A 14481-nucleotide genomic window follows, 5' to 3' on the forward strand; every position below is an offset into this window, starting at 1 on the left:
ACTAATCTCTGAAAGAACCGAAAGTTTACACAAGGAGAACTTTGTGACAGTTTTCATGAGACATTACCCATGCTGGAGTAGCTTTCAGTCATTTCCTTTGAGTCATTTCTGCTCCTGTAAGTAACGCCTCACCCCTAATTGTGTAAGTAGTACCAATAAGTAGCACTCATTAGTTCATCAAGCTGGGCTTTGGTGATATCCTTACTTTGGTCTGTCATTGGTTCCCTACTTTGGATGAGTAAATGTTTCCTCGTGTCTCCCAAGAATGGTGTCACATGATACCATTTCATTGTATTTTTCTTTTTAAACTTGGACTTCAGGATCAAAGGTTCCTAAGTAAGAGTGAATCCATACCTGGCACTATAAACATAAGCAAAAATCCGTGGCTAGGGAAGTCACAGGACCCAGGGCAAAATTTTTTGATATTGTTTTTTCTAAATGCCATGTTGTCAAACTGCCTTCTAAATAATTGTTTAGATTCACAGATCAGTCAATTTCTTTAAAAAGTGTGGCCACTAATAGGTTTCCTATGCTCCAATAGACAGCCCCACACCCACTAGCATATGAGCAACAGTAATTGGACTGTGTGGGTTAAAAATAAAAGTTACAAGAGGAGAACATGAAGTTAGGAGGAAGATACAGTGGTGGGTCCTGAGGGAATTCATGAGGAGGGAGTGGGAGGGTGGATCTGACCACGATCTATTACATACATGTTTGAAATTTTCAAAGGTAAATAAACACTTTTTAAAATTGCTATGTTTTTATTACTTGGACTTAAAATTTTTTAAACTCCAAGCAGCTTCAAAATGTTTTCTTAGCAGCTTTACAAGGCCATAATAGTTTCATCTTTATTGAGATACATATGCTTCATATATTATAAAATGTCCTGGTCTGTACTTCCAGACCCTTCTAATCCTCTACTTGCAATGGAGTAATTCCAATTTACAGGCTGGCCTTAAACGTCTGCAATCTTTCTGTTTTAGCTTCCTGAGTACTGCGACTATAAAATTCACTGCTTAGAGGAGTACAATTCAGTGGTTTTAATAAAAAGTCATATACTTCTATTAGTATCTAACCCAAATCAATTTCATTACTCAAGAGAAATCCTGGACCTCTTAGTACCTCAAAGTAGCCTAGCCTGTGGGAAATACTATTCTAGTATCTAGCTATATATATTTGCCTGTTCTGAACTTTTCATATAAGCCAGAATCATACTATATGTGGTCTTTTGTTTCTGGCTTCTTTCACTTAACAAAGTTTCAAGCTACATCTATGATATAGCATTTATCAATATTACATTCCTTTGTTTGGCTGAATAAGTTGCCATTGAGTGAATATACCATAAAGTATATTAAAGCATCCATTCATAACAGACATTTAAGACTACTTATTTCTATTTTGTATAAGGATGCATATTCACACATTTGCAAACAAGTTTTCAGTTAAGAATTTTGTTTTTACTACCACAGACTAGATTGCAATTAAAGAAAATAATCATAAATTATTCATTCTTTTCATGTGATGATTTTCATTCGACATAGCTATTTTTAATTTAATCTATGTTGGATATATCAATAATTCATTCCTTTATATTGTAATTGTATATTCCATCCCATGTATAGATCACAGAATTTAATATATTAATATATTTCTAATATTAACTCCCTATTACACTAAGACTACTTTCATTTTTTTTACTATCATACAATAGCTATGGACATTTATGTGTAAATATTTTTATAGATATGTATTATCATTCCCTTTGGGTAAATGCTTAGGAATAAACTTAACTTAAACAAGTAAACAAATTGTAGTCCAAGGTATCTTTTCACATTCTAGTTAACAAAGAACAATGTTCCAGTTCCTCTATTTCTCTTCAAATATGCAGGCAGGCAATCTTTTGAACAGCTATAACACCTGATGTGCCTTAAGTTATATATCTCATTGGAATCACACCAAGTAGTAAATGCCAAGTCTCTTATCTATCTCCTTTCTTTGCTATAAGCTGCCCCCAAATATCCAAACTATGCCAAAGGGGTGATACAAAAGTAAGTCCCCTGGGAAGCTTGCTCCATTCTTCTCTCCTCTTGACACAGTTAAGCTACAGTAGATAATACATAGTTTCTTTATATTTTCTTTGTCACATCAGGTGAAACTAAATAAAATCTTTTTTTCCATCCATAGGTATCTATAAGAACATTATCTTAAAATCCAGGATAAGACATACCTAATTGCTGAAATAAAAGAGCCACACTAGTGCCTGTGACAGGAAGACTGTCATGTAAAGGAGTCTGGATCAGCTGTCTGTCTCCTGCACCCAAGGAAAATAGCTTCTGCATAATGAGAGAAACATATATAAAGTCATAAGAGACAATAGGAAGCAGTAACATATAACCTAAAGCAAACAAGTTACACTGTGTACAACTACCCTGATGGCTCCTTGGCCTTGAGAGGGAGGGAGGGGAGGTATGGGTGGAGGGGAGGGGAGGGAAGGGGGAGAAGGAGGGGAGAGAAAGGGGAGAAGGAGGGGAGGGAGGGGGGAGGAGGAGGGAAGGAGATGGAAATTTTTAAATATAAAAAAAAATAAACCATGAAAAAAAAAAAAAAAAATTCAGTCCATGAAAGTTGAAAACTTAGTAGATGAGACACAAAAATCACAGACAATTTTAACTGACTAAAAATGGAGCTGCAGAGAAGCCATGGAGCTGCCAGAGGAGAAAGATGCAAGTTGCCAGCTGGAAACTTGCCGGTAGGCCACAAACCTTATGGCAAAATATAAAATAATAGAAATGGGTTAATTTAATATATAAGAGCTTGCTAGGAATATGCTAGAGTCACTGACCAAGCAGTACTTTAATTAATACAGTTTCTGAGTGTATTTTGGGTCTGAGCAGCCAGGAATAAATGAGCAGGCACCTACAACATAGGATCCTCTTTAAAACAAAAAGATTTAAAGACTTCTTTCTCTTTCTTCATGAATCAAGTCACCTGGAGGGAGCAAAAAAAAGTTTATCTCCCTTTCATTCTATTTACCTGAGATCCTCCAGCAGCTGGGACAAGGCAAGCACAAAGATTTGCAATGAGACTTTCCAAAGAGACACTCAGGCTGTCCACGTACACAGTATAGATCAAACCCAAGCAAGCCTGCAGAGAAAGGTGCATGCAGTCATTTCATCGCAGTGTCACTAAAAATAAAGTGACATCTCTTCTAGGAAATGTCTCTTTGAACCACGGAAATTATACTCTACATTGAACATGAAACAAATCTTAAGCAATAAATTAAGTTTATTAAATTTTTCTGTAGGAGCAGAACACCCACATGCACTTCCAAGATGAGTTTATAGAAAGCAGAAAGCCATAATTTGTAAAACAGGTATCTCTGTTAAGATAACCACTCCAGCTAATTTGCAAGGCTGAATTGTTGTTTTCTATACAGTTTGCATGGTGGTTTCTAACTTATTTTAAGAACTCCATATTTCAAGATAAAAATTCAGAGATACTGTCTTATGGTTCTTATAAATCCACAATATTTATAGAACCTTAAACTTCTAAGAATTATAACAATGAACAGCAAAGCGAGCAAGATAATAAGATTAACACTTTGAGCTCAGAAGACAGTAAATGGTGAAATAAGATAAAATGCAATCTTTATTTTCCTTGTGTTTGGGGTGTGTGTGCTCCTGTGTACACATGGAAGCTAGAGAAGGGTTCCAACAGTTTTCTTCAGGAGCTTCCTACCTTATATTTTGAAACAGGGTCTCAAACTGAATCTGGAACTCATGGCCTGTGAGCTTTGGCAATCCTCCTGTCTGCCTGAACTGTTTCCTCCAACCCAGCACTGAGGTCAGACATGTGGCCAGTCCTGTGCTTGGCTTTTGACAGGACTGCTGGGATCTAAATTCAAATCCTGTTGGCGCAGCAAGCTCTTTTCTGACTGGTTCCTTTTCTCGGTCCTAACATACACACTCAATTAAGCTGTTAGCTTACTGAAATTTGTGACTGAAAAATTAGTAATTGTCACTAATTTACAGTATGAAGTAATCATACACACACACAATAAATAGTATGTCACAAAACACACTAAAGGAGTCATAATTGTCATTGTACTAGTGAGGATGCTATTTATTCTAAAATGCATAATCTCACTTTCTAGTTTTTATACTTGAGTATTAGTACAGATATTTACACTTTCATACATCTTTGTATTTGAAAAGTCTGAGTATTAAAAAAGGGAAAAACCTATAAGGAACAAGTGGTGTCTCATTATGTAGGCCAGGCTTGCCTAGGACTTCAGATCTCTTGTCTCTGCCTTTAAATACTAGAATACTAACATGGGCCATCACGCCTGGCTTTAAACAATATTTTAAAAACATGATCAGAATTATCTGAAATATCACATTATCCTATTTACTGTAGCCTGGGTCCACAAACTTAATAAACATGTTCACAGTTGTTATGCTATGTGTACATTTTAAATTTCTTGAGAGTAATCAAATTATTTTTATGATTTATAATCTTTCTTTTACTTAACATGAGGTCTGTTTTAAAAGAAACCTATTCTTATTAGTGTGACTAGCTATGTTAACTGACTAAGGGTTGCTTTCATCCAATACAAATTTGTTTCTTCACCTCACACTGCTCTCATTTTATTGGTGAGTCACTAACACACTCTAACAGGATTTTTAATGCAAGAAATCTTGTTGCCTTAGTTTATTCAAAACGAATTTATACAATAATATAGATTAAAAATGACAAGTGAGTTCTTTACCCTAAAAATTTCTGGGTAGTCTAATCTGGATACTAAGACGAGGCTTTTGGGAGCGAATACTTCTGCAGGTTGAATTAAAGCAGACACTTCTTCACCTTCAATATCTTCCTTCTTTGTTCCCTAGAAAAAGAGAAATTACAATCAATGTACAAAGTTTCCTAGGTTCATAATTCACACAATATATTCAAAGAGCGCATCATACAGATAATTTATAAGAATCCAAATTAATTACAAATATTAGGCAAGAAATGACAAAGTAAGAAATATTTCTTTCATTGTTTTTCAAAGCTCCTTACGCTACAGATATGTATACCAAATTTGAGTGTTTCATTTCTGAGGAATCAATGTAAGACATGTATAAATTAATCTTAAGTAATGACCCAAACAATTAAAAATGTTACTTATGTAAGTGGAAAGTCAGTCTTTAAAAGAATGGAAGAAGTCTATTCTAAAGATAATGCATTGATTTTCACTTGTTTTCCTATTTGGCCCAATATTTTTCTCCTGTGGGGATTCTTAGGCCTGCAGAAAGCTCAATGCTCTTGAAGTAAAGCACACTGCATTGTCAAGTGCTTCTGTTCACATGCAACAATAACAGTTGCCTTAAAAAGAAAACACTTTGTACAGGAAATAATCAGTGTAATGAAAATGTAGGCTTATAAATGGTTAAAATTTAAAGTAGAGTTACAACAAAAAAACCAAAATTGGAAGAAAAAAACCAGCCTAAGTTTCAACAACTAACTACTAGTCAATAAGCCTACAAAAAATATTATTTGGAATGCTAAGGGTTAAGAACACTGGCTGGTCTTCCAGAGGACCCAGTTAGATTCTAGCCCCCACTTAGTGGCTCCTAACTGTCTATCAGGAGATTTGAAGCTCTCTTCTAGCCTCATGGCACTACATGCAGGTGGTACATAAACACAAGTAGTCAAAACAGCCATTCACATAAAACAAAAACAAATCTTTGGATGGGGTCATGAAGGCCTCAAACATGCTTTGTGAGCACAAGGGTGGGAGACAAAGCACAAGGTGGAGTAGTGTGATGCCTACTGCCCACCGCAAGAACCACACACTGCCATTAGCATGTGCATCTTCGCACTAAACCTCATGGTGGCCAAGTCCCACTTCTAGTATGTATCACAGTTAAAGAAGAGGTCCTAGGAGAGGTTGTGTATTTGGATAGTTGTTTGAGAAGTTAACAAGCAGGAAGAATTTCAACATCTGGCTACACTATGACTCTGGCAGTGGCACGCATAAATACTGCCAGTACCATGACCAGAGCACAGAGGGAAGCACCATGTATTCCATCTAACCACCATCAGTATGCAGTGGTATCACGACAGGTGCACTCATACATGATCCATTCAACCACCAACGGAGATGAGATGGCAACTGTCAGCAGCCTCAGTCAAGTCATCCAAGGCTTCAAGATGAAGTTCTTGTTGCTGCAGGTGATGCTAGCAGAAGCTGTGCTTTCACCACCAAGAGGCCCAACACCTTTTTCTAGATGGAGATAACCACCAAATAAAGTATACCAAATAGTTAAAAATAAAACTTAAAAAAATTTTGAATCCACAAATAATACCGGTGTACTTACTTTTGGAAAGACACTGTCACACTTAAAGTTTGAGTGGGGAACCCTGATGGCTCCTTGGCCTTGAGAGGGAGGGAGGGGAGGTATGGGTGGAGGGGAGGGGAGGGAAGGGGGAGAAGGAGGGGAGAGAAAGGGGAGAAGGAGGGGAGGGAGGGGGGAGGAGGAGGGAAGGAGATGGAAATTTTTAAATATAAAAAAAAAATAAACCATGAGAAAAAAAAAAAAAAGTTTTAAGATGAGAGTGGGGAGAGCAAGCTAATGAAGCACTAAGATTTGCTAGAGGATATTCTGAGATTCTAGGATATTTTCTCTAACTAAAGCCCCTTTTCTCTTCCTTTTCCAGTATCTATGGTACAGTTTAAACTCATTTCCTCCTGAAACTTTCCTTTCCTGACCTTTGCTCTCCAGCATTCCAGTATGGCTTACCAACACGTCAGAAGTGCTTATGCTTGCTAGTCAATATTTCCCCAAATGCCACAAAATGCCATTGTCTACTTGACATAATAAACATGGTCAAAAGATAATCTTTCTCCCTAAACTTCATTCTCCTTTAGTAAGTGGCCCATGTGTATTAATGGCAATCTCATTTTTTGTGTGACAAAACTCAAATTATGATTTTTTTCTCAATTACAGTTCATACCCAACTGTCAAAATAGACTGACCTCTCAAGTTTTCCTATTGATACTACCAAAAAGCAAACCGACACCCTCTTTGGATTATGACATCAGCCCGCTTTCATTCCCTTTATTCCTTTTAAGCCCTATTCCTCCTTGCTGCCCTTCAGACACCCTAGGTCTATCTACTGGGACCTGCCTATTGTTTCTTTGCCTGGAACGCTTTCCAAGTTAATGTCTGTCGTGTTCCTGTGTCTATGTCATGTTCTTCCTATTCTAACAGCCACGGCTGACCTCTCTACCTGAAACTGCATAGTCTAACATCCTTTGTCCTTTTTCTTTTCTTATTTTCCTTAAACACGTTCTTATCACTATCTAACACATCCACAATTTTTAATAATCTTAGCCTTTTCTTTCTTTCATTTTCTATTTTTTGGTCTGTTTCTCCCACAGAATTGAACACAGGTCAGGATTCTGTTTTGTTCAATGATGATTACTAAGCTCCTAAAACAAGGGCTGGAACATGAGGTTATTACCTGGTATTTGTTCACTGTATAAATGCAGGAATAAAAATTTCTTAGAATGGTTTTCTGGATATTTCACCAAGAGACATTTTCCCTTCTCACTAAGAGGCCAGGAACTATACTTTCACTTCCCTTTAGAGTCCACTTGGTTTCTAGTACAGTGCAATATGACCAAAAATTTGATGTTCAAGAAATGCACACATCTAAAGGGAACTATTTGTATAAAAAGGGTCCATATGCTCTTGAAAGATAAAGATCTTTATTTGTTGCAAGGAGAGGGCCCGCTTATACGTCCCAGACACCCAGCTAGCTTATGCCCGAAATAACCACACAGAAACTGTATTAATCAAAACACTGCTTGGCCATTAGCTCTAACTTCTTATTGGCTAACTCTTACATATTAGTTTAACCCATCTTCATTAATCTGTGTATTGCCACATGTCAGTGGCTTACCGGAGATTCTAACCGGCATCCATCTCCAGCAGAGGATCCATAGCTTCTCTGATATTGCCCTTCTTCCTGCCAGAATTCAGTTCTATCTTCTCCGCCTACCTAAGTTCCGCCCTATCAAGTAGGCCAAGGCAGTTTCTTTATTCATTAACCAATAAAAGCAACACACAAACAGAAGGAACTCCTACACCACTGATTTGATACAAAGAAAAATTAGATGAGTCTGGTTGTTTTTTGGAATCATTAAAAATAACAGAAAAGTGATGATTATTAATTTCTCAAAATTTCCAAACTTAATGAATCATGGCCTTTATGGATTACTAAAAAACTCAAAATGGCAAAATGATTGAAATTCATGGAACAGATAAACCTATCCACATTTTTATGAGATTGTGATAATTGCCCTGGAGTATCATTAAAAGACAATTCGAGTAAGCCACTTCAAATAAATGACCATGAGACTACTTTACCCAAAATACAAAACAGAATGTAGCCATTACTTAAAGATGCTTGTTAAATAACCACCAATTATAAACAAAAAAGGGGTCAATACAATGTAAATCAGTAATAAGGAAAAACCTCACATTTTACATTTCTACACTGATTTTTCTTACAGATACTGAGTTTTACTTTATAAATCCTGAAATGCTGTTATTCTTAAACCAGTCAGTAACTGTATTCTAAGAACCAGTGCCTTGAAGGTTGGGGATGAAGTTTATTAGTGAGCATGTGCTTAGCGTGCACAAGGACCTAAGCTCATCTTCCAAAACTAAGCATGTGTGTATGTGCATACATTCCTGTAGGCATTCCTCTCCCACCCCCCAAACACAATGCCCCAAGTTTAAAGGAACAATCTTAAGTCCATTTTGAAGAAAAAAGTATGTAGACAGTTGTTGAGTAAAATGAAGTATTTTTAAAGATAATATAATGTTTCAATATTTTTTGCTAGAAATAATTTATCAGGTCGTGGAAATAATGCTTCTTCTATTTTGAGGCTAAACTATCTTGTGTAATAATTACCAGGGTTTGCATGTTTTGTTTTGAGGCAGGGTTTCACTGTATTCCAGGATAGCTTGAAACTTATATGTAGCCTGAGATGGCCTGAGCTCATGGTAATCCTCCTGCCTCAGCTTCTTGAGTGCTGAGATTATGAGCATGAACAACCATGTCAAGCTTGGCTTGTATATTTAACAATGACAAAGTTTTACTAAAAAATAAGCAGGAAATTAAACATACTTGAGAGATTTTATGATGCTTTGAAATTTATTTGATATTGCCAAATACTGTTACATTATCTAGCTCAACATTATAAGCCATCTAACCTAGGGTTATTTTTTTATTTTCAGTATGCCCCACTAAAGCTGTAAATTTACCATAAATGCCACTTGCTGAATTATCTTGCATTGATTTGGAAGCCCACCTCATCTTTTTAGATTTTCTTTTATGTGCCTTAGTATTTTGTCTGTACGTTTGATCTTTTCAGCACATGCATGCCTGGTGACTAAGGAATGCAGAAGAAGGAGGGAATCAGAGCAACTGGGACAGGAACTACAGATGGTTGTGAGTTGCCATGTAAGTACTGGGAATTGAACCCTGGTCCTCTGGAAGAGAAGCCAGTTCTTTTTCCTATGGAACAATCTCTCCAGACCCACCTCATCTTTATCTATCTTGGAATCACTAGTCATACCTTATCTATTAGTAGGTATTTGTGTCTACTGATTATTACAATGAAGTGTGTGAGACTCTCCACCCCATATAGTCCTAATATGCTGGGACTCTCCATGCTTCCATATGGGCTAAATTAACACCTTTTTATATAATGTACTTCCAAAATGTTATTGCCCTTCAAACGCATCCCAAAATGCAACGCTAAAAGGTACTCTGGCCAATTTCATGTGATGACTCCATAGAGCTGAGAGTCTCTAGCATCAGGAAGATAATATTAGTGTTCATTTTGGACACTTCAAACATATTTTTGTCATACCATGATGTTTCATTTTCATATCAGAGTAAATGCAGAATTAGACGTCTCTCTATTATATTTTTACTAATACCACAATATACTACAAATCTTCCCACATTTCTTTAAACATTTAGTTTTTGATTCTGTTTTGTTTTGGTTTTGGTTTTTTGAAACAGCTTCTCTGTATAGCCCTGGTTGTCCTGAAACTCACTCTATAGACCAGGTTGGCCTTGAACTCACAGAGATCTGCCTGCCTCTGCTCCCTGAGTGCTGGGATTAAAGGTGTGTGTCATCATCACCCAGCTAGAAGTAGTTTTTTTTCCTTGCACATTATTTTTACCCTTCTATAAAAAATTGAATGCTTGGTTGATCACCTTCCTGGACCTGGGGGGAGTTGGGAGGACCTTGGACTTAACATAGAGTAGGGAACCCTGATGGCACCTTGGCCTGGAGAGGGAGGGAGTGGGGGTATAGGTGGAGGGAAGGGGAGGGAAGGGGGAGGAGGAGGGGAGGAGATGGAAATTTTTAATAAAAAAAAATAAACCATGGAAAGAAAAAAAATTGAATGCTTGCTGGGCGGATGTGACACACACCTTTAATCCCAGCACTCAGGAAGCAGAGGCAGGCGGATCTCTGTGAGTTTGAGGCCAGCCTGGTCTACAGAGTGAGTTCCAGGACAGCTGGAAGCATGTCTCAAACAAAACAAAACAAATTAAGTTCTACATTTCCATTTCGAAATACACTTTCTTACCATGTGCCATTACACTGAGTTTCCTTAGTCAAACAAGGACTTTAAACATTCCAGAATTAGAAAAAGGAGTCTAAATAGTCACAAAAATTCTTTAAACTATAAAATCCCCCTGAAAAGATTCCTCACTTTCTGCCAAATGACTGTTTAAGCACAATGGAATGTTCACACGATAAAACCTGGTCCATCCTGGCTATGTCCATCCTGGAAATGACCAGATTAACAAGCGCACACTTCCTCTGGAAAAGGCAATACACTGCAGCCTTGTCTGTGTAATAATAGCACAGCTCCTGACTCTACAGTACTAGCAAGGCAGGAAATTGAACTGTAGAGCGACTTACTAACCAGAAAGCTGTTGCTGCTGTAAATCATGGTCTTGTCAAAACCAAAACCAAAAAAACCTCTTACAGGTCGTTACTTTCTAGTGCTCCCTACACGCTGCCAGAGGTTACTTAGCTAAAGGGCCTTTTAACCAAAGAATTTTAGAAACAATTAAGTAAAGTTAAAAAGAGTATTTTTACAGCATGACTTCTGGCTCTGATATGTAATTTCAAGCAGGAGGCATATCATACAGCACTTCTTGATTTTAGGTCCCTTTCTCCCCCACCCCAAACCTAATATCTTATTGGAACACACATCTAGAAAAGACTGTCATTAAGACACACTCACAGGCAAAATGTGTGAAACATCTATGTATATGCCCCATGTCTTTAGAAGAGTAGGTGGGAATAATACTGATTGTTCATAAATAGGCTAATCTTGTTAACATCTGTTCAATTAATTCTCCTGTTTCACAAATGTAAGACTTTCACAGATAGGGTACCGGACAACAGGGTACTGCACAGCTATTCTCACACCTACAATCCTTCTATTCTTTTTTTTTTCTTTTTCTCTTTTTTTTTTGGAGGGGTTTTTGATTTTCAAGACAGGGTTTCTATGTAGCTTTTGGTGTCTGTCCTGGAACTCACTCTGTACACCAGGCTGGCCTTGGGACTCACAGAGATCCACCTGCCTCTGCCTGCCAAGTGCACGGATTAAAGGCGTGCACCACCACGGCCTGGCTACAGTCCTTCTATTCTCAATGTCCTCTAGCTTGTGGCTCTCAAAACTTTAGTGTGCATCAAAAGCACACCTATGAACTTGTGCAAATAAAGATTCCTAGATGCCACCAATAGCATTTCTCATTTAGTGAGTGTGAAGTAGGGTCTGAAAATTTATATTTCTAACATGTTTCCTGATTACACAGGGACTACATTTTCTCAATCACTGTTCCTATAAACTATATCATTAATATAAAACAAAATTGCTATAATAAAACAATCAGATCAGCCAACATAGTTCTTATATGACAATGCCATTCTATGCTTTATAAACATGCATTAGCACTTTAAATAGCATGTCAAAAACTCATTAACATAATAAAAGATTATCAAATGTTATTTCCCATTTAAAATAGAACAAAATTCCTTGGAGAAATGACATTCTACTTCAGGGTCAAGAAATGTACAAAATAATTAATAATGTTAATCTTATTGTATCAAAAAGTAAAGACTCTGTGAAAGATTAATAGTATCAAAATGAATTAAAAGTACAGATTATTAAGACCCATCAAATATATAAAAAGTCATGCGTTCATAATTATAATTTAAGTGGTCACTACTGAAGGTTCTTAGGACACTAATCTACTGCTCCGTCTATAACTGATGGAACACAACTGTCTCAGATGATCTTCTAGTCAATGCAGAGGAAAGACAGATTCAGAAACTTGTTGGTGATTCCTAGCAAGAAAAGGGGCAGTAATGACCATCAACAGTACAAGACCGGCACTACTTCAACCAAATGTTCCGTGGTACCATCACTCAAACAACAAAGGTACAACACGCAATCTTAGAGGTATTCTAGCTTTAAAATTGAATTTAATCATCAGATGTGGTAGGACATGCCTTTAATCCCAGCATATGGAGACAGAGGCAGGCAGATTTCTTTCCACTCTCCCCCATGTAGCCCTAGCTATCCTTAAACTTGCTTTGTGTTTTGAGGACCAGACTTGACTCTAACTCAGAGATCCACCTGCCTTTGCCTCCAGAGAGATAGGATTAAAGGCATGCGCTACTAAGCTCAGTTCCAAGACAGATTCCTTTGAGTCTGAGGCCAACATGGTCTACATAATGAGTTCCAGAACAGGCAGGGCTAGGTAGATAACATGTCTCACAAAACCAACCAAATCAATCAATCCATCCATCAATCAAATGGAGATACATACAAAATGTTTATAAGTGAAATGATGTAATAAATATGGTTTACTTTAAAATATCTTCCTTCCCAAACAGATGTTTAGATTTGAAAAGATAGGCAATCCCAACAATTTTAAAATATGGGAAATGTGTGAAGTTCATTATAAAAGTTAAAGCAAATAACACCCTATGGAACATATACTATGTGTCACATATTGTTCTAGTTAATAGACTTAATAGTGAACTAGATTCCAAATCTCTGTCTCTAGAGACCTGCATTCTATCTCATTTTTAAACTTTATTAATTTTACATGAATACGTATTCTGCCTGCATGTATGTCTGTATTCCATGAGCATGCAAATGCCCATGGGGGCCAGAAGAGGTCTTTGAATCCAATAGGATAGTTGTGAGCTGTTATGTGGGTACTGCAAATCAAACCCAGGTCCTCTGGAAGAGCCAGTGCTTGTAGCCGCCAAGCTATCTCTCTAGCTCCAAGACCTTTGTTTCTAACTACATCATCTCATTACACCCTTTCAACAACCCTCAAAGGTAGGTACTATTATTAGTATGTTCTGTATATAGAGGAACAAATCTTAAGTATGAAAAGGTTAAGAATTTGTTCAAAGTTAATATTTTTTTTTTGGTTTTTCAAGACAGGGTTTCTCTGTAGCTTTGGAGCCTGTCCTGAACTAGCTCTTGTAGACCAGGCTGGCCTCGAACTCACAGAGATCCACCTGCCTCTGTCTCCTGAGTGCTGGGACTAAAGGTGTGTGTCACCACCACGTGGCCAAAGTTAATAAATCTTAAAACTAAAGTCTGACTCCAGAGTTTATATTGCACTATAAAGGACCTTAGAGAAACATCTAGTTTAACTTATTAACAAGCAGACAGTGATTTAGAGAGGTTGTAAAGATGGTGTACAACTAGCAAAGATGACGGAAGGCATATATATCCATTTATTCATTTAGCATTATTTTACTGGGTATTTATCATGCTCTAGGCACTAATGTGATGAGAGTAACTGGGGAAAGAAAATAATATCTGAAGGTGGGAAAAGTAGCTGGTCAGATTATTTAAGCAGACATTTAGACACACAAGCAAATGGAAATGATGCAGGGCAGTCTCAGCAGCAGGACTGGCAGTAGGATCCAGGGGCTGATTGTTCAGAGCTCACAGATGACATCTGAGTTTTTATTCTGAATGCCATGGACTAAAAGAAGAGTGATCCCAACTTTGTTTTTAAATGATTAATCTGATGGGAAGCGTCAAGCAGCTTGCAAGGAGGCAGAAGTAGACCTCGGAAGGCTGTGGGCAAGTCTCGGTGTGGACTCTAGAGAGGAGACCACCCAGAAGTGGAGTGAGCAGACAGGATTTGTGGATGGCTGGAACGTGGATAATGAAACAAGAAAAAGGGTAACTAAGCTTTGTGTTTAAACATATACTGAGTAAAGCCAATAACTGCATCAAAGAAAACAAGCAAACTAGTAGGGAGAAAATAAAGAATGAGCAATATTAAAAATGCAATGAATTTTTGCATATGCCAAAGACAATATATATGTGTTTACTCCTTTTCAATCTGTTCTTG

General features: G+C 37.3%; 1 protein-coding gene across 1 annotated transcript in view; it reads right to left on the reverse strand.

Moving 5' to 3' along the window:
• Sbf2 (SET binding factor 2) overlaps positions 1 to 14481 on the reverse strand; it is a 396726-nt gene that overhangs the window by 206739 nt on the left and 175506 nt on the right. Inside the window, exons 4-6 of the mRNA XM_038328033.1 lie at positions 4769 to 4888; positions 3034 to 3144; positions 2228 to 2333 (exon numbers count right to left, since the gene is read on the reverse strand). Of these exons, the coding sequence (XP_038183961.1) occupies positions 2228 to 2333; positions 3034 to 3144; positions 4769 to 4888 (337 nt within the window). The remainder of the gene's footprint in view (positions 1 to 2227; positions 2334 to 3033; positions 3145 to 4768; positions 4889 to 14481) is intronic.

The sequence above is a fragment of the Arvicola amphibius genome, chromosome 1 (assembly GCF_903992535.2).
Source record: "Arvicola amphibius chromosome 1, mArvAmp1.2, whole genome shotgun sequence".
NCBI classification, from domain to species: domain Eukaryota; kingdom Metazoa; phylum Chordata; class Mammalia; order Rodentia; family Cricetidae; genus Arvicola; species Arvicola amphibius.